At 34.8% G+C, this 27,282-nt stretch overlaps 1 protein-coding gene across 1 annotated transcript in view; it reads left to right on the top strand.

Annotated features, from left to right (window-relative positions):
• The window catches only part of LOC121738834 (sushi, von Willebrand factor type A, EGF and pentraxin domain-containing protein 1), a 146,837-nt gene that overhangs the window by 51,616 nt on the left and 67,939 nt on the right, over nucleotides 1-27,282 (top strand). The window contains exons 2-3 of the mRNA XM_042131081.1: nucleotides 20,585-20,767; nucleotides 22,824-23,033. Coding sequence (XP_041987015.1) covers nucleotides 20,585-20,767; nucleotides 22,824-23,033 — 393 coding nt within the window. The remainder of the gene's footprint in view (nucleotides 1-20,584; nucleotides 20,768-22,823; nucleotides 23,034-27,282) is intronic.

Here is a 27,282-nt window from a genome sequence, read left to right as displayed (position 1 = left end):
ATGTTTTTTATGGTTGTTTCGCGGTTTGTGGACCGATTTTTAACATTCTTGTGTTTTTGTATAGCATATAATCTGAATTTTGTATAACAATTATGAAAGTGGTGATTTGATGATGGAATCATGAGCAGTCAAGGTAAATCCTTGAAATTTATTAAAACACACATAGTGGTTAAGAAGTTGTTTCTAGTAACTTAAATATATGTTACAAATAAGCGAAATTTCATACGAAGGTGTCCCTGGACCCAAAGGCACTGAACAGAACTCCTGAACCTTTAAACATAAAAGTTTGGAAATTGCAGCATCGCTTAGATAACTGCAAGGATTTACCACAATTTCGCTTACAATAATATAATATGGATAGTAAATATTCGTAGTGGTTATTTACGCATAAAGCCTTGTCTTGTATATAACTGAAAAGAGAGAGAGTATTATTTTTTTTAACAAAAAATTAAAACCGACTTCCAAGGTAAAAACAATAAGTAATAATATGAACTAAAAAGTATTAAATAACTCTTACTCTTTAATATTGCCTTTTCAGAATTCGCCTAAATCTCAACTATTTCTGTACATACTACAGTATGTGTGCACTACAGTCTTCATTATTTTGAAGTCTTTAATATTTATTTTGTTTTGTTTTTAGTAAGTGTCGTTATAGGGTCAACAGAAATACAGCATCTGTGAAAATTTCAAAAGTCTTGCTATAGCGATTCTTTAGTTACAGCCTGGAGACAGACGGACAGACATCGAAGTCTCAGTAATAGGGTCCCGTTTTTACATTTACCTTTTGTGCACGGAACCCCAAAAAAGGAGGCAAATTATTATGTCGTAAGTACCATATGTAAATATTTATGTTATGTTTTTAATATTATACAACATAACAATATATTTATGTGCAGATTCAGTGCAAACTGTTCTGACCAAACTATTTAATTACTATCATGTGCGGGATCATAATTACTTTTGATTAAATTGACAGTCCCTTTGAACACTTTATTATGCAGTCGAGAGTTTAATAGAGCATTGTGTTCGCGTAGCGTCAGCACATGAAAAACCGCTTTTAAACTGGTCGCATTATATAAAACTGATATTATGCTGTCCAAGTGTTGTCAGTTTAATGGGCCGTCACTGGCGGTAATATTCCGTGTTGAGTGCAGGCCGCACATAATTTTAAGATCACTCGGCGGTGGAAACTAGAGAAAACTAGGCCTTTATCCGTTGTGGGTGATTTCTACAGTATGTTCAGAGCGAAGTAACCACTCTTCAAATACTGCAGTGCCTGGGTTGCCCAAGCACATAGGTACGGGAATCTCGCAACATACTTGGCCTAGGCCCTAGAGGAATAAGCAGGTCAATAAGTCTGGGTGTACATTGCTCCCAAAGTGATGATGCGCATAGAAATTTTCGAAATTTTTCGGCAACGGTTGTATTTCCAGAGCCACGGTAGATGATATTGCTGCATTTTCTAATTGTATTGCGTTTAAGATACTTACATGTATAAGTCAAAGTTCGTCGTGATATTCCTGTAGCTTTTGTAACACGGTCATTATTCATGGTCATTCATGCGCATTATTAATTTTGGAGTACTGTACACTGTACGGGTTTCCTCACGATGTTTTCCTCTACCGTACGAGCGTCCGTATATTTTGTACCAGATAACCCGGTGAACTTCGTATCACTTCCCACCTAGTATGAACCTTCACTAGATTTCCACGAATAAATATTTCGAGACTACAATCAGCCAAATCGGTCCTGCCATTCCGAGTTTTAATGAGACTCACAAAATTCACTTTCCTTTTAGATGAAAGATGATGTAGCTTCATTGCTCGATTTTAAGTGAAATATAATAAAACACTGAAAAGTACCAATAAATAATAGGAAATATTGTGATGACGTGTGACTTACATAGATGCATTTTCCGTTCTTAAAACAACGTCGAGATCTCCAAACGTATACAAATAAAAGTCAGGAGCTCTCTCAGCACCTTTGGGACCAAGATATACCTTGGTGCAAAATCTTTATTTTTGGTAGCATAATATACTTTAGAATACTTTTTCTAAAACTAAAATTACAATGAGTTTCCATATACGTTTAGAGTAGTTACCTACATACCTACCTCATGGATCCCATGATCAAATTGCTACCGTGGTAACCGTTGCACCAAGTTAAAATAGTTAAAATAATATACATACGTTATACTTACAAAACTTACTTTATACAACTTAAAACAACAATCTATATATTAATACGTGAGAGAAAAACTTTGTAACCCTTTTTAGGAAAAATGGGGAAACGTAGGTGCATGAAATTTCGCATAGTTATAGTTTATATGGAGAAGGAGTGCATCGAGACAATATTATTTTAAAATTATGATTTATCATATATATCTTTAACAAATAAAACGTTACACACACTACGACACTACTACTAGGAAAAATGACAGATTTTTGAGTGACAAGCCTATACATACGAATTATACTCTTTTATTTATGGTTGAAGTCTGTTGACAAATTGAAAATGGATTATTGTTTTTTTTATTTAATTTTAGATACTATTAGACACTGCTTAAACGGCCAGTCTGAAATCAGCTGAGTCCCAGAGACAAGAATTGAAAAAACTATGATGAAATCAATAGTTTTTACAAAATATAGGTAGCAGTCCTAATGCCGTTGCAAGTAAGGTCGAATTTCGACCATTGGGCAATCTCTAGTATCTTTAATTTTTTAAATTACTTGACAAACTTAAGTCTCGATCTAATAGCGTTCGTTATAACAGGACGATGCATGGTATAATGGTTTATGGTAGTGATGATGATGATGAACGTAATTTGCAATGTAGCATATGCTTTCCGGTCTTAAAACAACACCGAAACTCCGAAACTTGTATCTATAATGAGTTAGAAGTTCTCTCAGCACCTTCCGAACCATGGGTGGGTGTCACTGTGTCTCACTTCTCACGAAACCGAAGTTAGCACATGTTTCCATGTAAATTTTGAGGAGTACTCATGGATGCCTTCATCAGGATTCAGGTCACCACTTTTGTGAACATGGTACCAAAAATTGAAAATTGATTCACAAACGGCGGACTAATCGTTTAACATAAAGAAACGAACATAACACCTCGTCCTTTTTAAAATTTTGGTCGGATTATTTACTGTCTGTGCTCGTAGCGCCCTCTGCTGCGACCTTTGTAGATGAAGGACCGTTATTTGGATCATGTCAAGCCGATGTTAGCAATCAGCTGTTTGTTGGGTTTGGTATAACTCTACCAAATTAATAAAAACGTACCAACAATAATACAAAAGCTGCTAATAACAAGTCTGATCACAAGTTTACTAATAGCTTCTTTTGCCGCTGCGCTCACTATTTCGGCGACCAGAGACCAAAAAAAAATCAATCACCTCGCCTTTCTCTTCAATTGTAAGCGATATAATTTAGCATGACCTATACGTCGTCTACTCTAAGTCGCTCATTTCCTAAGCTATTAAAGACAGTAAAGTCGTTGGTCAGTACATTAATCAAATACCTAACTTTCGAAGCGTGCAGTGTGTCAACAGATGCATCGTTTGAAGTCACTATATTACACTGCTGTATTACCACAGTGGACATCGTAATTACAACTAAGGCTGGCCATAGACGGACCGCAAATTGCAGTCGGGACCGATTGCTCTAGAGTCGAGCGGTCGCGTTGAAATTTTCACCGATCGGCGACTGCTTAAGAACTGCTAAAGCAGCTGTAATAAGGGGACAAACGAGCAAGCGGGTCACCAGATGGAAAGCAACTTCCGTCGCCCATGGACACTCGCAGCATCAGAAGAGCTACAGGTGCACTGCTGGCCTTTTAAGTGGGAATAGGGCAATAGGGGAGGGAAGGGAATAGGGGAGGGTAGGGAAGGAAATAGGGGAAGGTAGGGAAGGGAAAATGGTAGAGGATTCGGCCTCCGGTAAACTCACTCACTCGGTGAAACACAGCGCACGCGCGCTGTTTCACGCTGGTTTTCTGTGAACCCGTGGTATTTCTCCAGTCGAGCTGGCTCATTCGTGCCCAAGCATGCCTCTCCCACGTTAATACATATTATGAATATAGTATGAAAACTGCGGCCGATCGCCGTGCGGCGACCGCATTTTGCAGTCGGTTCTCGACTGCAAGATGCGGTCCGTCTATGGCCGGCCTAAGAGTCTCCGCCAACTACTTTTTTGCTACTTAAAGTTAACATCAGTTTTTTCTATGTGTGTCTGTTTCGTCGCTAGTAAGATGATATTATGTATATTATAATTATGCTCTAGAGTCTAGGTCTTCATTTGCTCTACATTTGACCAGGGCAATGAAGCATTGATTTAAATAAAATAACCTTTATGGAAGAGTCAATTATAAACCTAGGAGATCAATTAAATAAGCACAGCACGTATAATAATGTTATGTATGTCCGTACGAGTTTTTGAATTCGAGATCAGAACAGCCTGAGAATTGAAATAGTTTTAGCCTACAAATTTTTTGTCAATTGCAATTTAGAACTGGGTACTCCTTCATTTTGAATGATTGTTTAAGCAGACAATAGTCTATAATTAGACTAAGAATAAACTATCTTTAAATAGCGAAACGAGATCATAAAATCAATTATTTAGGCCATCACGCCAGATCTGTTAATAGTTCAACATCAATTAGTTAAACTAGGTCGTCCCATGAAAATTAAGACGCGGATAAGGACGTGTTAGTCCTTGTTTAAATTAATGTATGCTCATTTGTGTATACTTTATTTACATTTACCATTTAAAAGAGACAATATTTGTTGTAAAAAGTTTCTCGGCTAAGGTTACTATAAGCTGGATTTATACACCGCAAGATCGCAATTCACAAGTAATTGTATGTTTAAATGACAGCGGGACCGAGTCGCTATTTAAATAAAGACGAAGTCTCTGTAATAGGGTCCCGTTTTTACCCTTTGGGTACGGAACCCTAAAAAAAGTTCTTTGACCTCCATTCCCTCACCTCCTTCGTACTCGTACATGGTAAAGTAGCAACATTTATAATATTATCATCAAATTTTTGTTCGTATGTCAGTCTGTCAGTTTGAAAATTTTTAATTGTTCAATCTGTATAAAATATATTAGTAGATACTATAGATAGTTCTAAAATTATTATTACACATTTTTTACATTAATTACATAAGAAGTTACAATCACTTATAATTATTACGATACGAGTACACAGGATATGGTGAAGTATGTAAAGCATAACATAATATTTACATAATATAATATCGGGAAGTGAATGGTAATAATGACTCTGATGAGGTTACATTCTATAAATTATCAAAAGGTTACAAAATATAATATAAAAATAATAAAATATTAAGTATTTCATTCAAAATATAAATATTCATCCATTCATCAAATATAAATATTCAAAATATAAGTATTCATCCATTGAAATAGGCAGTAAGTTAAAAAAGAGACAATTTTATTATGAATACAATTTTATTGTAACTTTCGTTGCCCCAACTCATATTTTAATCTCAGTGTAAAGAAGGTTTGGTACATTGGTATGTCAAAATTCAAATACAACAAATTATAATGTAACCGAGTAAATTTTTTGTTTACCCATGAACGCTTTACGGTCAATTCAGACCGCCACGCGACGCGTAGATGCATTTCTAAATTTGTATTGAATTGAATTGAATTGAAATCTGTCAAATCCAAACAAATTTATGCCGCGCCACGCCTCGCCTCGCCTCGTCGCGTTGCGGTCTGAATTGACCCTTACACCACGTCAGATCTGGCCCCGTGGTAAGTATCTGAAGGACTTGTGTTACGGGTGCCAGACAACGGAAATACATTAAGGGCCTGTTTCACCACTTCCTGATACGTGCCGGATAGGCTATCCACCACTTAACTTGACAGATAAAGTATGGAGATTCTGATGATTCTGAAAAGTTGTGGATAGCCTATCCGGCACTTTATCACTAAGTGTTGAAACAGGCATAATATATTATACTAATAAAACACTATTTTTCGTGCACTTTTTCCACTATTTTCAGAAATAATTATAAATTTTAACAAATTACACGACCGGTTTCGAAATAAATCATCTTCAGGTGTACTTGGTGTAGGTAGTTTTACAAAATTAAATATAATCAAAACAAACATTAGGGTTATCAGCATCATCGAATTTTTATACCATTTAGTAGAATTTTTCTTCTGAATACGACTATTTTCTACTGATGTTAAAATTGATATTTAGTTGGTTTTAGCTATTTTATATTGATAAATTAATAACGTTATGTCACATATACAGATGCCATTGTTAAATTTAAAAATTTCGATTAAAATATGTCACAAAATTAGTATCAAATTATTAAATGTCAAAATTAATATACACAATGTCAAACTAACTCAATAACGATACAATTGTCAATTAGATCACCGATAATTTAATTAAATTGTCCATAATATTAAAAATAATTAAATGTTAATATCTACACCAATGTCAAATAAATTAAATTGAATAATGTCAATAAATATTGTTAAAAAATATAATAATGTTAAAAAATATAATAAATGTCCATAAATTATATATTTTTTTATAAATATCAGGTCAATAAATTAAATTAGAGGTAAATTGTAAATAAAGATTAATGTATAAAATATAATAATACTCTAAATGTAATAATAAGGATAAGTTTAATGTCACAGATAATAGCGGAATATACAGCCTTTCTTGTGAAACATGTGGAGGTATATATATAGGTCAGACGGGGCGAAAATTTTAAACAATGATTAAAGAACATATTACAGCCTGGAAAAGAAAATCAGAAAGATCGACGTTTGCTGAGCATTTAAATAATAATGACCATAATTTTGAACCAGATAAGAACATCAAATACCTACATGTTTTGCCCAAAAGTAAGAAAATGGACGCATTAGAAGCACTTGAAGTCAACAGACACAAAAAATGTGGGAACTTGTTAAACGACCAGACTTGCCTATCTAATTCAATATTATTACAAGACATTTAGAGTATTATTATATTTTATACATTAATCTTTATTTACAATTCACCTCTAATTTAATTTATTGATCTGATATTTATAAAAAAATATATAATTTATGGAAATTTATTATATTTTTTGACATTTATTATATTTATTGACATTATTTAATTTAATTTATTTGACATTGGTGTAGACATTAACATTTTATAATTTTTAATATTATGGACAATTCAATTAAATTATCGGTGATCTAATTGACAATTGTATCGTTATTGAGTTAGTTTGACATTGTGTATATTAATTTTGACATTTAATAATTTGATACTAATTTTGTGACATATTTTAATCGAATTTTTTAAATTTAACAATGGCATCTGTATATGTGACATAACGTTATTAATTTATCAATATAAAATAGCTAAAACCAACTAAATATCAATTTTAACATCAGTAGAAAATAGTCGTATTCAGAAGAAAAATTCTATTAAATGTTTGTTTTGATTTTATTTAATTTTGTAAAACTACCTTCACTAAGTACACCTGAAGATGATTTATTTCGAAACCGGTCGTGTAATTTGTTAAAATTTATAATTATTTCTGAATATAGTGAAAAAGTGCACGAAAAATAGTTTTTATTAGTATTCAACATGAATTTCCAACAAGAACCAACCGTACAATCAATTACATATATAATATACTTATTATGTGACATATCACATAGGCACATCAAAAACTTATTGTTCCATCGGCGGATTCAAACCTGCGACCTCCGGTTTGAGGTTATCAATGTGGTTGTTTACATCTTGATCAAATCTCAACACTTTAGTGGACTATAAAATACACTATAATCTGTCAGTATTACTGTTATTCAAGCTAAACACAGGTTATTAACAAGCTGCTAAGTCCGTTCAAGGGTAACAGGCTTTGCGCAATGTCCATTGTGCTGAAATTCCCACACTTAACTATTACATAGACGCTAGACACGACTTTTTACAATGTTTCTAAAGTATTACAATACAATAGTTGAGTGTTGGACCTCGATTTGGAAAGAGCCTTTTGGGTATTATCATAACATGTTTTAAGGTTCCGTACCTAAAAGGTAAAAACGGGACCCTATTACCAGAGACTAGACATCTATTACTAAGACTTCCATGTCTGTCTCCACTCTCCAGGCTATTCCCAAGAACCGCTATAGCTAGACTTTCGAAATTTTCACATATCATGCGCGAGTCCAACTCGCACTTGGTCAGTTTTGTTATTTTTTACATCCATACTAATAATAAGTATTATAATTTATGCGTAACGAAAGACAGCAATTTCGGCAAAGTTGCAGCCAACATCTAAAACATTAAAAATCACTTATAAGAGTTATAAGTCTAGAACAGCCTTTCCCAAAGTGGGCGATAACGCACGTCCCCGCCCCCCCCCCCCCCTCCCCCCTCCATCCATTCTAATATTATAAATGCGAAAGTGTGTCTGTCTGTCTGTCCGTTTGTCTGTCTGTCTTTCTGTCTGTTACCTCTTCACGCTCAAATCGCTGAACCGATTTTGCTGTAATTTGGCATGGAGATACTTTGTGGCCCGGAAAAGGACATAGGATACTTTTTATCCCGGAAAATGTACGGTTCCCGCGCGATAAACGAGTTTTGGCGCAACAGAGTTGCGGGCATCATCTAGTAATTTATATGCCAAAACAACGTTGCCGGGTCAGCTAGTGGTACTATAATTGTATACAGTAATACATTTCGCGTATCTTCCTACATCAATGCATTCCATACGCTAACGAGATATCTCACTCTCGAGATAATTAAATTTTGACATAATGAGACGAGTAGTTACTCGTCTCATTATGTCAAAATCTCGACATCTTAATATATATATTTCTTGTGTGCGTGTGTATGTGACTGAACTCCTCCTAAACGACTGGACCAATTTTGATGAAATTTTTTGTGTGTGTTCGTGGAGATTCGAGAATGGTTTAGATTTACAGTTTGGTCTACTGGAAAATGTTTTTTCAATTAATTTCTTATTTATAAGGAGTTGTTGATTTTGGAATGTTTTACATTAGATCCGGATGGACGTTGCCATGGTGACATAATTATTTAGTCACTGCAATAATAATATGGGCGAAATACTTTATATGGCAAAACAACGTTTGCCGGAACAGCTAGTAACTCTATAAAATGTGTTATTTCGATGATAGATCTACGCGAGAAAAAATGTTTGTCATGCTAGGGTGAATAGAGATGAAGAGACAAACCATCAAACATCGAGAAAACATGTAGAGTGAGATATCTCGTTGGCGTATGCTAGGTAGGCAATGCCGGCGACCGGTATTAGTGACATTGACATTTGGTTTATTTAATTTGACGTTCGACCTCCAATTACTTAACTCGCAAGGTCGCAAGTCGCAGTAAATTAATCTATACATATAAACAAAATTGGAGTGTCTGTTTGTAATATTGAAAGAACCGTTTTTTACATGGATATGAATCTATATACTCTATATACACCAAAACAACATTTTTACCATTTTTGTCTGTATGTCTGTCTGTTTGTTCCGGCTAATCTCTGAAACGGCTGGAGCTATTTTGCCGGGACTTTTTTTGGTAGATAGCTGATGTAGTAAGGTGTAACTTAGGCTACTTTTTAACCGACTTCCAAAAAGGAGGAGGTTATATTTTACTTTTTTCATATTTGTTAGCGGGCATCTTTGTTATTATACTATGCTGACGCGGACGAAGTCGCGGGCAACAGCTAGTTTAATGATATATTTGGTGAACATTACTTAATTGTTTGCAAACTCCCTACGATTTTATTATTCGTAGGCAAACTCCATAGATATTTAATACATATTAAGGTTAAAGACCCAATTATATGCACTTTTATGCGCTCCAACAAACCCCTGTGTTACTAAACACAGGGGTTTGTTGGAGCGCATAAAAGTGCATATAATTGGGTCTTTAACCTTATAAACATGTCGAATTTATAACGAATCATATTTTTAATATAACATAACAGTTGGCCTTAAACTGTTCTAACATTGGCGCTGTATTCTTTCACTCTAATGTATAATCTCAAGGTGTTTCAGTTTCCGTATCCGATATAATATGGAAGTACTAGTTTTCCTTCTGTAATATAATTTAAATATAATGAATTTGTTAAAAATATGCAACTAGTTAAACAAAATATAACAATAATTTTTCATATAAAACACAAAATGTCTGGCCTAAAACTCAAGAAAACTTTGATTGCGATTAACTATTTATTATATATAGTATTGAGGTATTTACTAGATGTCTGTTATATCATCTAAAAGGGTTCTGTTTTTTGCCATTTGGCTACGGAACCCAAAAAGTGTAGAGTTTGGGGTTAATGCTCTTTAAAACTTAGCTAGAGATAAGTTGGTAGTAAAATTCGGTACTTCCTTTAACATACTAAAGGTCATAGACTTTGGTCGTAAAACGCCAAATAGGGGGAAATAAGTATAGAGCTTTCATTGAACTTAAATAGAAGTTACAAAGAGTGTATATGGATAGTATAGAAAAAAAAAATTGTACTTTCTATGGGTTAGTTTTCTGAGAGCAATTTAAATATTATTTATATGACTAAGAACTAATCGAAATCACAGCATAGAAAACATTGATATTTGAATTATATTAATATGAGCTCCGACGAGGTTTGAAGACGGAAGAGGATGACGTGGATAAAGTCTAACATTTTATAACATGCAATTACTCATTTACCCATTATGATTTGAATAAACCTTACCTACTTCATCATCTGGCTGATATAATAATATATATAGCTATAATTACATACATTAAATATACATTTTTTTGATTTGAAATAATTTTAAAGCCTTCACTTTAAAAAAATGTCAATTTTCAAATTGCGGGCACAAAACACAGGGTTCACTCTGATTTCAATAATATTTCAATAACAGTTTCCACTTTTCAATATGGCCAGGTGAGTAAAAACAAATACATATACCTATCGACCACTCACATGGAGCGAGTACTGTACTATGTTAAGACTTAAGGCTTGTACATACTATGCCACACTGATAGACACACTGGTGCAGGTGTTAAACAATGCTTTATCAAAAAAAAATAAGTATTTTATAAAGATAAAACCGACTTTAAAATTGTACGTAATTGAGAATTAAAATTCCCTATCTCGATAACTAAATTTCTAAACCGATTTTGATAAAATTTGCAGTATTATGTATTCCCTAAATTGAACCATACGTCTACAACAAACAGTAGTACAATAAAAAAAGAATTACTCAAATCAGACTTGTAGTTCTGAGATTTGCCGGGACAGCTAATATTGCCGCAAGGCTAATGTGAGATTTAGGTTGTTTTGAATCGTGTTTTTTGGCACAATTTCCTTTTATTTTATTTTTTTTCTCGAATTGGATAGAATTTTATCTATAGATTATTTCTGTCGTTTTCTTTTTATGAATTAAAGCTCCAAGTTGCCGAAATTAACAGCAATTCTTTGCCCATTTTCTCTAAAATTTTGCCGAGTTACATATTTTTTTACTCAACTATTTCATCTTAAAGTGGTAATAAGTAATTCTAACATTGTATAGACGACTTTCTCAACAGTACATTGTATTTTTTTCATACCGTTAAGACGTCAATACAATCCATAAACAGGTGATATTCTAAACCTTTTACAGCAAAAATCACAAAACTGTCGAGGGTTTGAGTTGGATTATTTAAAAATACTTAAAAAAACAAAAATACATGTTGTGCATTAAAACTTATAGAAATACTGTATTTTAACTGTTAAATCACGTCTGTTAATCAGCGAAATCGGCAAAATTTCGTATACGGACTCTTAAGTCACGAATACGAAGTTTATTCCAAAAATAGTTTCTTATAAGTCAAAAGGGATGAGAATGAGATAAAAATGTTTGACACGTCAGTACTAGGTAGGTACTGTGGCAACCACGTTGCAACCCTAGTTAGTTAGTCCAATCCGTTTACTGACACAGTGGGTGCTTTAAAACAGTACGACACATATTCGTGATTCAGACGATAACTAAGAACACATGCTCAATTCAATTCAATTCAATTCAATATCTTTATTTGCACAAAACATGATAAGAAGATGTTACAAGTTTGCGAAAACAGTACATGTTTTGCCGTTTTAATGGCATGCAAATATTACAATAAATAGGATCCTCTAAATTCACTAAATTAACAGCCAAAATATTTAAATATTCATTGATTCTCAAGTAAATATGTAACATTGATATTAATTAACATACAAATTGGAATACATTAAAATGGAATTGAACATTACAGGACAATACTTTAATCATTATCATTGAATTTCATTTAAATACTCTTTAACTGTGTAAAAACTTTTTTTGATTAGGAATGATTTTAATTTTATCTTAAATTTATTTAAACCGTCAGTTTCTATAATTTCATTGGGTAATTTATTGTAAAGTTTCGGCATCATTACATACGTGCTTTTGTTAAATTTTGTAGTTTTTGATAGTGGCATTTTTAATTTCCGTTTGTGACGTGTGCTACTGAATTTTTCATATAAATGTATATTACTTTTCTTAAGGAATACTAAAGACTCATATATATACAAACACGGTAACGTTAATATCTTTAGGTCTTTGAAATATGACTGACAACTATCTGATTGTTTTAGGTTGCACATGGATCGTACGCATCTTTTTTGTGCCCTAAACACACGTTCATTATCTGTGGAGATCCCCCAAAATATCACTCCATACCTTAATATTGTGTCAACATAGGCATTGTACGTGATAAGAAGAGTATCTAGATTTGCCACTTTCGACAACATGTGTAAAACGTATGAAAATTTTTGTAGTTTCGAGAATACTACCTCGAAAATTCTACTTTAAAATTGGATTCTGGTGTTAGCATTTTTTTGAGCCTGGAAACTCTTACTGCAATGAAAATATTTGTTGGTCGAGAGAACAACTACCTCGTGTAGCGAAGTGTGTACAGAGTACCGACCCCAACACTCTGTGTCTCAACAGTATTCGCGTGCACAAAACTTATTCACAAACAATCTTCATGATTTCCTTGCAATATCTGGTTTCCTGCGACCGGGTGAAGTTTAAACACTCGTGGAATATTACTTTTGTACGAACGCATTCGGTTGGAATAAGACTTTAAAAGTAACATCTGATACGGTTACAATCATTTCAAAAGCATTGAATACCAGTCAATTTCGTCGATAAATTACTTTTAAAATATAAGATGGCATTTAGGTACTTATGATTTCTTTAAAAATTAGAACGTAAATATTTTCGTTACAAATAGCAGAAACACGTGTACATTGAGTTTGAACAAAAATATTGTAAGAAAAGAAGTCTTATAAAATACCAAGTTTAATACAAGTTAAGTTTATTATAATACCGAGTTTATAAGGAGCTTATAGTAGACAAGTACCTACACGCGTCGCTGCTCGTGGACTGTGGTATCGATCCAAGCAACAAGTTACTTGTTGCTCGCGTCCTAAAGCTCTAGAGCTTGTAAACGTTTCATATAGAAGCTCAATTGACTTACAGATCATCGAAGACCGATTTTTTTACGTGGAAAATTATAACATACAAATTTCAATAGTAAAACGCATTATGTCATCCAAAAAGTCGATATTTAATATGAAAAAATCATGTATAAAATCATTAATTTATAAAAGCTGTCCCGGCAAACGCTGTTTTGCCATAAAATGATTTCCCTGTTTTCCTGCTTTTCTCTTGAAGTTTTTTCTGATTTTTTTCTATAGACATCACGGAGCCCAAGACCTTTCCAACGAATGCAAAACCGTGGAAATCGGTTCGTGCGTTCTGGAGTTATAGCGTCAGGAAGGAAAACCCGACCTATTTTTTTAAAAGCTTTTATTTTATATATTAGAGATAGGACTGCAATCTAAAACGGGGCCGTTGACAGAGAGTCATTCGGTCGAATTATGTCAATTCAATGTTATTTGCTGGTTATTTGTAAATGTGATATAGTCAGCTGGTTTTGACATAGCGTGACCAAACTGCATACAGGTACAGGGAGAATATCTCTCCCTAAAGTACAAAATATCACTTAGTTTTACAGCCAGTATATAGGTACAGTAATACACAACATGTGTACAGCTTCTCTACTCGTAGAAAGTGTACTAGTGAAGAGACTGCTTTAGATATTATGGTAAATCAGCTACAGCTATACACAAGCACCTCAATAGTAACTACTTGTTATATTTGTATTTGCAAGTTGGATAACGAAATTTCACAACGCCGCGCCGCGCCGCAGGCTGACGCGAGCGCCATTTTAACTGCGACCAAATTTTAACGTTGCACCATACATTGTCACGATGTAACTATTACATTGGATATACGCCGACAAAATACATAATTATTGACATATAAATCTGTTTTGTAGCTCGATTATGTAACTATTATATTGGCAACATAAACTTGGTGTTCGGTGAAGAAAAGTTATTTAAGCAGTAGCAGGTGTTTGTTAAAATAAACAACCTTAAAGTTAATTCGATACTCATATATTTTGTAGAGGTTAAATATTGTTTCTGTCTCAACTTCTTTACTTAACCAGTAACCTGTAACATTTGTATACAAGGTGTAACAAAAATACGTGATAATACTTTCGGGTGTGTATGAGTATTGAGTCCCCTGTATTTTTTTTATTAAATAAGGGGGCAAACGAGCAAACGGGTCACCTGATGGTAAGCAACTACCGTCGCCCATGGACACTCGCAACATCAGAAGAGCTGCAGCTGCGTTGCCTTTTGAGTTTGAGTTCACTGTGAAAGTTGAAGCGTTGAAGGAGTAACTTTTTTTACTTTTGTATGTAAAAACTCATGACACGATTGCCCATACAAATCACAAAAAAGTTACTCTGTCAGCGCTGCTACTATCGTCTATTACAATTAACTCTATATAAGGGACACATATTATACACACCCTGAAGTATTATCACTTACTGACGCACTCAGAGACGAACATTAATTACCTACTAGAGTACTATGTAATAAAATAAAAATATTGACATAATAATATAAGCCTCATAGTCCATACAAAATCTGTCAAACTCGTCATTACATTGAAAATTAATCTTCTTATGTACTTATATATAAAATTCTCGTGTCACAATGTTTTTACCAAATTTTATATGCATACTCAATTGGTCTGGGAATCGGCTGCTTAATACTGGGTACTTTTTATATTGATAAGTGCATTTGTTGAAGAAATTAAAAATTATTACAACTCGAGACTGACGGCGACCATTGTTTGTGCGACGGGATAGCGATGGACGCTGCCATGGTGCCATACTCATTTGGTCACTTCAATAAAATAATACGGGCCAAATAATTTATATGGCAAAACAACGTTTGCCGGAACAGCTAGTCACAATATAAATGTCTCTGAGTGCGGCAGTTAGTTTTGTTACACCCTGTATAACGTGCACGAGCTCAGAGGGCTTATCAAAAACGTAAAGGGAAAATAATAGCGAGGAATACTCGCCCACTGCCCCATTTTCCCAGCGAGCGGAGTTGTTGAAAGCTTCAATAAACTCTAAAGTCGCCTCGTCCTAATGAGCGCATACCCTAAAGAGTAAATTAACTAATTAGTAATTATTGAAAAAATAGTGTGACACTCAGAGACTGCCGCGGTAAAGCTATTGCATTACTTTTTTATCCACTTATGACATTATAACCGTTGCCAGACTTCGGCACGGTGTTTCGGCACCGGCGTTCGGCGTCGGTCGGTCGGCGAGCACCACACGCCGAACTATACCATATACTCCATGGTTAGACCAATATTAGGTATTTTTCGTTACGAAATTTCTTGATTCGATAGCCGCGCTCAAAGCCCGCGATAAAAGCTTTTAAATAAAATAGGGCAATCTACCTATCGTTGGCAATTTATTGGAATCTTGAGCCTGTTTCACCACTTCCTGATAAAGTGCCGGTTAGGCTATCCACAACTTTTTTGAGTTTTTTTTAATTTCTACCCATACTCGATTTTCCATACTCTATCTGTTAAGTTAAGTAGTGAATAGTCTATCCGGCACTTATCAGGAAGTGGTGAAACAGGCCATTAGATTTTGTTGCCAAATACTAGACCGATATCGCAATAACAAACCTCCTGTTTCAATACTGATATTATAAGCCATATTGCGCGTTTACTTAAGATCTATCTCAGGGGTTCCCAAACTTTTTTTTATACTGTCCACTTTGAGAAGAAATTATGTATTAGCGCCCCCTTCGTTTTAAAATAAAATGAATCCAGTGAAATAAATCACCCCCCAAACCTCTACACAACTACTGGGAAAGGCTGGTCTATCTTAAAAACACAGGTAAAGTCTTAAAAAACCGTTTACTATAATGTTTTTATAACTTGCACCGACTCTGAATGTGGAGCGATCGGTTCACGTAGCGACCGCTCGTCGGTGCATGACGGATTACGCCGCGAAGCCTCCTTCACTCAAGAAAGACCTTGAATTTCAATACGAATACGCGATCATCATCATCACCCGCGTCGATTTGATGGAGAAAGTTTTTGGTGAATCTTGAAGATGATCAATTAAAAAAACTAGAGATCGCCCAATGGTCGAAATTCGACCTTAAATATAATAATCTTCTTTTGGCTCCCCGTTTAAAGTATGGACTATTTCAGATTTAAAAAAAAAACAAAAATCCATTTTTAATTTGACAACAGACTTCAACCATAAACAAAAGAGAAACAAATTCGTATGTCATTCAAAAAGATGCTGTATGATGCTGATGATGTATTTTATCAAAAAATAATCCCCAATCGAAAGAATGAGAAAAAAACATCTGCAATATAAGAATAAATGAAAGGATAACAAAAGTTATAATAAGAATGAGGTGAGAGGGAATGTATCAAGGTTACAACGACGGAAAAGGCCAGCGGTCCGGTCAAGCCAAGCCAAGTGATCGAAACAGAAATCTAGGCTAGGTAGATATCCATTTTAGAACCAGACAATATAAGGGCATACTGTGCAATAGGTTAAATATAGAATGGACCTTAACAGTAACTTGTACGAAACAGATATTGTTGACTAAGGGGCAAGGGCCTGTTTCACCACTTTCTGATAAAGTGCCGAATAGGATATTCACAACTTTTTTGACACATGTTCCATATTTTATCTGTCAAGTTAAGTGGTGGATAGTCTATTCGTCACTTCTCAGGAAGTGGTGAAACAGGCTCTAAGTATTGCCCGCAGCTCCGTTGCGCAAAAATTATTTTATCGAGTACTGAGTAGGCGTATAGTCCATAAGTGCAATTTATTGGAATAAAAACTATTCTATGGCATTTAACAGGGACTTAAACTGTGACGATGAAGAGGTAAAATATATTTTGACAGACAGCCTAACTTTCGCTAGCATATTAGGAGAGTTGAGAATGTGTGAAATACGGTAGGTATTTCAAATACTTACATAATGTTGAAAAGTTAATCATAAACAGATGCATAAAACTTAAGAGCCCATATGACCCTAACTTGACTACATACTTTAACCTAGATCTCAAAATCTGTAAGGTCTAGAAACCTGATTTTTTTTACACAAGTAACTTCAGTTCATAAAGATTAAATGCTCAAGACGAAAACACGATTACTCAAAAAATGCTCGATGGTTTCTTTTTTACAAAAAACCTTGTTTTAGACACATTTTTGCTTGGATCTTCGAAGTTTGCTGTCTTTTCTTTAATATTTTTTAATATCTAAAAAGGTATTGATAAAACCTAAATTTGCTCAAAACACTTTTTTCATAATCATTATAGTTCGTCTTTTATTCAAGTAAAACTAACTCGGCGATGATTCCGCGCCGTCCTTTTTCACCTGGCATATGAAAGACGGGCGTGAGTGTGAAGAGAGAAGGACGATGTTTGATTGTTAGAGTCAGGTGAGCTCTTAATACACGAAATCTAAGCTAACAAAACGTAAGAGCCAAAATGCGGTCAAAGTATTCACTATTCAATAAGCATCGTATTCATACGTAACGGTAAGAAAATGACCAAAAGGTGTTAAGCCATGTGTAGAATACCAAAATGGATGTCAAACGTTTACTTCTCGGTATCTTGTAGGTATTTGGAACATGGTGGTCAAGACCGAGTCAGCGGTAACGGGGACTCGCTGATTGGTACACAAAAACCTATGTCCGACTGTGGTGGAAGTGATGAGCTTTCGCGTTATCGAGCATAAAACCTAGCTAAGCTATACTAAGCTATAAATTTTAAAATACAGTTTATAATATTATAGTATGAGTATAGTCAGTCGAACTCTACATATTCTGTGACTCTACATTTAATTAAGTAATCTTTTGCCCTATAGAGTAATGTATTCAGCGATCTCTAGTATCGCTAAATGTTAGTAAATAGCAGTACATCAAATGACGGGACTTTTTTGGCAGATAGCTGATGCAGTAAGGAGTAACTTAGGCTACTTTTTTAACCGAATGCCAAAAAGAAGGAGGATATATTTTACTTTTTCATAATTGTTAGCAGACTATCCATCTTTGTTATTATACTATGTAGTATGTTGACGCAGACGAAGTCGCGGGCAACAGCTAGTTTGTATATAAAAAAATCTAAGAACCTATATGTTCGACCCGGACAAACTCTTTCATATTAAATATATTTTTATGCAAAAAAACCTAAATACGTACGTAACGTAGCAAGTAATTTTTAAACGACTTCCAAAAAACGAGGAGGTTATATGTTCGGCTGTGGATTTTTTTTTATTGGACCTACATCTAAAATCATATAACTCTATCAACGCACAACCCAAACCACTGGACGGATCGGGCTGAAATTTAGCATCCAGGTAGATGTTACGACGTTGCCATCCGCTAAGGAAGAATTTTGATCAATTCCACCTCCAAGGGGATAAAATAGGGGATGAAAGTTTGTATGAAACTTTGTCAATTTTAAACCGCTCGTGCTGAGACTTTGATACCTAATCAATAATAATTCTTCTTAACGCGAGCGAAGCCGCGGGCAAAAGCTAGTTAGTCATATTTTGTAAATACATATTTAATATATTATTATGTCTTTATGACACTATTTCTCTACTATCTTCTCTCAGTTGCTTTTATCCGTACACTAGACTAAACAAAAAACTACTTTTTAGTCTAGTAATGACTGTATGTGCCACTATAAATCTAAATTTATATCTGAATTTAGAGCTCTTAAAAAGAGCTCTAAATTTAATAGTAGACCAGGATCCCAAATCCACTATTGCAAATTTCATTCCTCGTTCGACCCTGTCCGATTTCTTTACTTTATTTAATCTTAACATAAAATAATGTATTTACATTAACATGAATACCAATTTGTAGTTTATATGAATCCGACGAAAAAGAGTAAGAAACGAAGCTGCATAACATGAAAGTAGAATTGAACAATATAAAACCAAAACATCAAATCCGTATCTATTAACACAGGAACATCGGATACAGTCGCATTCCGAACTGAAAAATGAAGATTATTTTTTGCATTTCCTCCGGATCTCGTGGAACAATATTTCCATAAAAATCCACCTAAATAAATACGAATTCAATCGCATACACTCCAAACAGTTAATAGATGAAGGCAAATAACGAATATTAAATTTAAAATCCAGAAACGTGCTCTCTCATGCATTCGTTGGGGCATGAACAAGTGTTATCTGATAGTGTTGTGATCATTTATTAATACTGTACATTTTTAACAGGATATTGGTACTGATTATTGTAAAAATAATACTTTAATGTATGAAATAAAATATGCAGGACGCGGTTTCTGGTGTTCCATGAGGGTTGTTGAATGGTTTTAGTGGTTTATCGAAAAACCTTAGTTACCATGCACTTAAAGTTTTAATTAATCTTATGTAGCTCATTAGTAGTAAGTACTGTTTTAACCAATCGCTTACAAACGCTTGTATGTTCCATAATCATACTTGACTATCTAGCTAATTTGCATCTAAAACTTATTCTTCAAAATGCCTGCCGTAGAAGCCTCTCGGCTTAATTAATTCGGTTATTCCTTTTATAAAGCCAATAAAGTGAAGACCGATCCATCCGAAGCTAAAAGGGCCTGGAAAAAGGAAAGTAACAGCACAAATGAAATTCTTTGTCGTTACTAAAGTCCTGTATTCTAAAGAACTAGGAATATAGGGCATAGTTTTGATCAATTTTTATTACGCTTTTGATCGCAGTTTTCGGCTTTTTTTTGTTGTGATTTCGGTTCTAGTATTGAAGTTTGTACCCGTGTTAAGAGATTTGACGATTTTTTGCTTTATTCGCCTTCTTAGGGTCAATTCAGACCGCAACGGGACGCGTAGCTGCTGTGAGATGCATTTTTAAATTTTACTAGCTATTGCTCGGTATTAGATGAAAATGCCATTTTCTAAAAATTCACAATATATATATATATATATATATATATATATATATATATATATATATATATATATATATATTGTGGCCTTATGGATATATATATATATATATATACCCATAAGGCCACAATATATTCACACTTCAACATCTTCATAGAATATCTTTAAAAAAAAATATTTTTTCCAGGTGACCGCCGCTGCGGGCACCCAGCAGTGCCCATGAACGCACGAGTGTCCCTGGGTAACGACGTCGACATAGTCCCGGGGACGGTCGCCAGCTACGAGTGTGACGAGGGCTACGAACTGTTCGGCGCGCACCAACGGGAATGCACCTTGAGGGGCGACTGGACAGGGGAACCCCCGTTTTGTGGTAAGAAACGTTTTTTAACATTAAAAAACGGAGCAGTTTTTTTTTTCGAAGCTAACTTTGCCGTTCGTTAAACGATTTTTTTGCTAAAATAATAATTATTCTATATAATTTAAAAGAATTATATCTCGCCAACCACTGCACAGTATGTAATTTGACAAAGATATAGACGACGTGGAAGGACACAGGCTACTCAAAAAATGTAGAGTTCCTGTGGAATTCCTTGTTTCTAGTCAGCACTACAGTTCCGGATTAGTAACAGCTCGAAAGTATTAATCATGGTACATCTAGACTCAGCATCAAAAAACAGAAACATATATTAAAAGTGACATAGTCTTGACGTGAGCCGAGGGTCAATTCAGACCGCAACGCGACGCGTAGATGCATTTCTAAATTTGTATGGATTTGACAGATTTTAATTGCGTGAGACGTCTTGCGAATCTGTCAAATCCATATAAATTTAGAAATGTATATCTACGCGTCGCGTTGCGGTCTGGTCAACCCATAAAGTTAATATCCCTAACGGAATAGAGCAACAATCTCGAGCTGTCAAACGAAACCGAATTGGTTTCATCTGTGTGTAAAAATATGTGTACGTATACACTTACACAAGCATGATTGAACATGATTTCTATGAGATTAAATTGTCAACGTGCGGCACGTGCCGACTGAACGTCAAAAAAAGAATGCTGCTGTCATGTACCACACGTCTCTTTTTACTACGCAGTGTTATTAATAGTGACATCTCTCTTGCTCAGGCCTTTGTTTCGCTATCCCGCTAGGTATAGTATTAACTTTATGGGTCAACCCTAAATAACGAAGGTCCGCCACCTGCCTATTCATAAATTTATTCAGGTACAGAACACAACTTCAATTTGGATTAAATAGATTTTAACGAGATAATTTGTTAAGATGTCGCCACTGCACACATCTTTAAAATTGCAATTACTGTAATGATGTAGTTAAATTCTCATCGCATTACAAAACATTTCTTAATGCAGGCAAATAATTTCAAAGGTTCTTAGCATTACAAATATTACAATTCTAGAAATGCTAATTGCCACTCGTATATTTGCAATACTTTTCTACAGAGGTACAAGCACTTACTATTTAAATGTTTTGAAGGAAATTGTTGATGGGAGGAAAAATATTAATACATTTTCCTTAAGTTCCTACAAGTACTTAAGTCAACTTATGTAAAGTGAATGTTTTGCTATTTCTTGCTATAAAATAAATTGTAAAACAATTGTTGATTGTTATTTTATAAGCCCATACATCAATATCACTATGTAAATGTAAAAATGTTCTTAAACCGATTCTTATGGCTATAGAACTGTGACCCCGAGAAAGGACATCAGTATTTATCGCGGAAAATGTACGGTACTCGCGTGGTTGTGGGAAACATCTAGTAAGCTTATAAATAGTGATGGGACTCGAATCACATTTGATTCGATATTCCACGAAAGAATAGCGTGCAGCACACACATCTATTAGTAGGTATCGTATTGGCAATGACAATGATATTATGAATATGAAAAAAGAGAAACTTATCCATAAATTATACATCGATGCCTAACTTTAAACAATTGTATGTGCAGACACTTTGTTTTTAATTCTGTATGTGTAATTCATGACGGGGTATTTCTCATGGAGACATAGATTTAGAAACTAACTCTTACAGCGCTGCTACTAGTACCATAAAATCTATATAAGGGACACACCACCTTAAAGTGTTACCATTTAGTTTTGTTACACCCTGTTGCCAATATGTCACTTTATTCTCGTCCAAAAAGAAGCTTACCTATGTAATTATGTTTATTGTTTATATATCCCTACATCAGTGTGTAAAGTTATTTCTAGGGAACGTTAAACGTCCAGCAGGCAGAAATGGTTTCATTCTACGGAAGAATAGACAAAGTGACAGATAGACAAAGGAAATCCGCCATTTTGTCACTAAATCAGTCAGTCAGTATGTCCACTCTTTGCCGTTTCTATTGTTGTCATGCTAAGCCTGCTGGCCAATAGCAATGTTTTTCACTAAACTATAATAATTTTTCAGGCACGAACGTCGCGCTGCGGAAGCCGGCCAACCAGTCCACGACTGTCCGGGGTGGAGTCGCCGGAAACGGCAACGACGGCGAGAGGACCACGGAACACGACGGGAAACGATGCACGGAGACGCAGCGGGAGGCCTCACCCTGGTGGCAGGTGGATCTGTTGCGACACTACGCCGTGAAGGTGGTCAGGGTCACCACTAGAGGCTGTTGTGGTAAGTTGAGTGTTTCCCCTTTTTTAGATTATTCAAGGCGGATTGGGTAAAGAAATATCTAAGTTGATAAAAAGAGTATTGAAAGTTCGGACGCGGTTTTCATACCTATTGAGGTTCAATGCACAACGAACGAGCCTAAATCTCATTACCACGTGACGCGGAAATGCGATGTGCTACATTTCTAAATAATTTTAAATAGAACTTTATTTATTACACAAGAAGGCACTAAAATTGAGGTACAGTACAATCGCCGACAACCTGGTGCCATATTCAATTAAAAATGACTACAACTGTACTATACTTATAATGTATTGTTCAGAGATCAGAGAAATTGATTCTTAATCATAGGCAAACGGCGGACCTAATTTGGTCCAGTTATATCAAGTTATCACAATTAACATTAACGTGACATAAGCCGACCAAATAACGTGGGCCTTGCATCTACCTAAGTCAATCTATTGTTACCTACACTTTAACCTATCAAGCCCCATAAGATCACCGGTGATCGCGACAACAATAGATTTACAAGAATCCACGATCGAAGGTTTGAACATGTTTCGTTTTAATGCCAGCAACGAGAAGGGGTAAAAGTATACCAGTATTTCAACATTTTTAGTCCTTTTTCAAACCCACTTTCAAATAATCCGCGTACATCCCTCGTTATTGCTACTTGAAACATCAGTCTGGTATTCGAATCAATTTTAATTAAATTCTCAAATTTGGACAGCCCTATAATTGACTGACAGGTAATAGCCTAGAGCCTAATGCAGACAGGGCTCCCCCCAGATTCCCCTCAGTGAAATCGCATTGCGAATGTTTCTGTTATTTCATTTAAATACTCAGCCACCGTAAGAATTGGAAAGGGATGTTAATATACAACCTTAATTTAGTATTTGTATCGATATTATCATTCGTTATCGACATTCAATCGAAGACTGGTCTACAGTCTTACACTGTAAAAAATTCGGCACTCTGAATTTTCTTAACCTCACCTTTGTTTAAAAAGACATGCGATTTTAACTTGCATTATTTGATATTTGATCAAATTACTTAAGTACCTACATTTTTTTTATATTCACTACACAAAAATAAATTATCCTCGATTAATATAATATTATTATGACGATGATCGAAAAAACTAGAAAATTATTTTGTAATTCATACAGTAATATTGTCTTTTTAAAAAATTTCGACTCACACAAAACCCGTTCAGACATACAAATTTCGTCGAAAAATGTTTTGAAGAAAAAGTGAAATAGTGCATTAGCAGCAGAATTGACAACATATCTCCAAAACAATAGAACTCCTAGCATTAATTAGTGCACAAAGGTATTCGAACAGTATTCGCCATAAGTACTTACAGTAGTGTTTTTCAACCTGAGGGTCGCTTCTGTAGGGGGGTTGCCAGAAGTCGAGAGAACTATTTGACTTAAAAAAATAAGATTAAAAATATGATTATAATATTACGTAGGCGAAATTTAACAAAATAATATATCGAAATAATAAATATTAATATATTCATAAGCATACGACATACGTCAAGTAATAAAAAGAAATACGTGTGGCACTCGGGGATTGTCGCGGTAAAGCTATTACATAACATTTTTATTAACTTATTCAGTTATAATTCGCATACGTCTAGTAGCACGCACACAAACACCGTGCCGCTCGGAGTGGTGGGGGTTTACCCTTTTTTCGTTACGGAATTTCTTGATTCGGTTGCCGCGCTCAAAGCCTGCGACAAAAGCTATATATAATAGCTTAAAAGCAATGGGTGGGGGAAAGGGTCGCGAAATATTTATTCATACTCGGGGGGTCGCAACATAAAAAAGGTTGACAAACACTGACTTACAGTAATAACATCTAATTAATATCGTATCGGATTTGGAATTGCTAGGGTCGGGGGCTGCACACGCGCGGCATTGAATGTTTCTAATGTACTCCCCAGCTCCTATTGAACTGTGTAAATAGATCTATCAGCAATATGCTTCTCAGTTTCTGTGTTATGGCCGGTTTCATTACAACCAGGCCAGCTGAAGAGTAATTTTATAGTCACCGCACTTATGCCACTTTATTGTATTTAAAAACATTTCATAGTGCTTACATTTTTATTGTGTTTCTTTGCTCTCGTAACGCAATGGAAGTAATGCGACGGACAGACCTACTTGACTGGCTAAACATCCGGCGCAGGGCAGACCTGTCCTGTCAGACAATTGGTCGCCTGTATTGTCCGACCAAATATGGAAAAATCATTTTCTGATTTTCGGGTCAAAACACTCACGCAGCCAGGCGCGTGAAATTGCCAAAAATTACACCTACTGAATCGGTTAAAGAATAGTTTAATTTACTTTTAACCTTATTACAATAATACATTAAATTTTTTGTCAATAACAATTAAATCACTAATAATATTTTCACAAAATTAATACTCTATCTGCCGCACTCAGGGGAACATTAAACGTTATATAAAATCCCACCAAAACATTAAATGTAAAAAGGAGCCAAGCAAAATATTGCGTAGCCATGCAATATATCTATCGTAAAAAGTTTTCAGATCACATTCAAGCCAAGCCTTCAACTTATTTTGTAATTTAAATCAACATTCAGTGAATTTATCAATAGTTTTCTTTATTTTATAATTATTATAGTGGCTTGGCAATGAGCACTAGAGAAATAATCAGCGACTGATTTAAGTTGAAGGCTTGGCTTGAATGTGATCTAAAAACTTTTTACGATAGATATATTGCATGGCTACGCAATATTTTGCTTGGCTCCTTTTTACATTATTTTAATGTTTTGGTGGGATTTCATTTCTTTTTTTAAGGTTTCTTTTCTTTTCAGGTCACGTTAAAACTTTTCTGTATTTAGCTTAGCACCTATCTCTATCTCTAGGTATATATTCTAGGTCGTAATATAATAACAGGTAGGTACTTCTACAAAGTACAAATTCAAAGACGATAGCCCAACAACTTTTGAACTTTCAGGAGGTTATTCGTGCACCGATGTCACTTTCGATTGAGTATTACGACCTATTCCGGATTTTTTTAAACCACAATAATTATACTCCGCAAACAAGCGATACCGCGGTATAAAGGGAGTGCTACAACACCATCTATCGGGCGAGTATGGAGTGTACATCGTAATTCGCAGTTCTGATTTCATTTATTTATATTTTAATCGAATTTCATTATCATAGTTTCATTGTTAACTTTGTTAACACTATTTTTCCTTTTGTACGTAAAATAATTATTATGAAGTCTCTAAATAATCATTATGAACTCACTTTTAATGTTCTTGCAAAGCCATAAACATAAAAATCTTTTCTTTCATTTAATAAAGTTATATTATACTGTTCAGTTTTTAGGTTTCCTTGCCCAAAAGAAGAAAACGGGAGCCTATTCCTAATGAGTCTAGACTTCGCTGTCTGTGTGTCACGAGGCTAGATCTCGAGAACCGCAATAGCTAGATATTTTAATTTTTTACAAATTATGTACTTTTGTTGTCGCTATAAAAGCTAATAGTCCAAGTAAAATAAAATAAATGATTAATGGGGGGTCTCATACAACAAACAGGTTTTTATCCCTTTTTTGCTCATAGAGCATATACATAATGGTAAAAGTAAGGTTTTTGAAAATTTCAGAAAATACTTAATTGTATTTCAACTTTAATAATATGTAATGAAAAGTACATAAACTTGTGATTTAAGGGGGGCTCCCATACAAATTTACGGTACGGAACCCTATGTACGCCAGTCCGACTCGCAATTGGCCAGTTTCATAATTTTTCCTTTCATTGTGAATAGCGACCTACCTTGTTGCCAAATTTCAAGGTTCTAAGTCAGCTAGAAGTACCTTAGAATTTTGATGATCTGTCAGTCAGTGAGTGATAAAATGTAGTAACTTTGATCATCCGTAACTATTAAATTATTTATCGAAATGTTATGTCATTTGGAGATTAAGCTAGTTTTAATACTTGCTCCTAGTCACTGAAATCCTAAATCCCTAGCTTTGTTAACATCGAAGATAAAGGGGATGTGAAAAAGCCGCGAACCGCTTCGAGAAAAGTATGGTACGGCCGTGCCTTTGCTAAAAAGCTTGGCTGGAGCACTGCCGTGCTCCCAGATTTGTACTTAATTAAAAAATTTGACATATTATGTCCCATACATTATCTGTCAAACTCTTCATTAAATTGGAGCTTCATCAAAATTAAATGTCTTTTTTTATGAAATAAGGGGGCAAACGAGCAAACG

This window comes from Aricia agestis, chromosome Z, assembly GCF_905147365.1.
Source record: "Aricia agestis chromosome Z, ilAriAges1.1, whole genome shotgun sequence".
Taxonomy (NCBI): Eukaryota; Metazoa; Arthropoda; class Insecta; order Lepidoptera; family Lycaenidae; genus Aricia; species Aricia agestis.
This window is presented reverse-complemented; position numbering and strand designations above follow the sequence as displayed.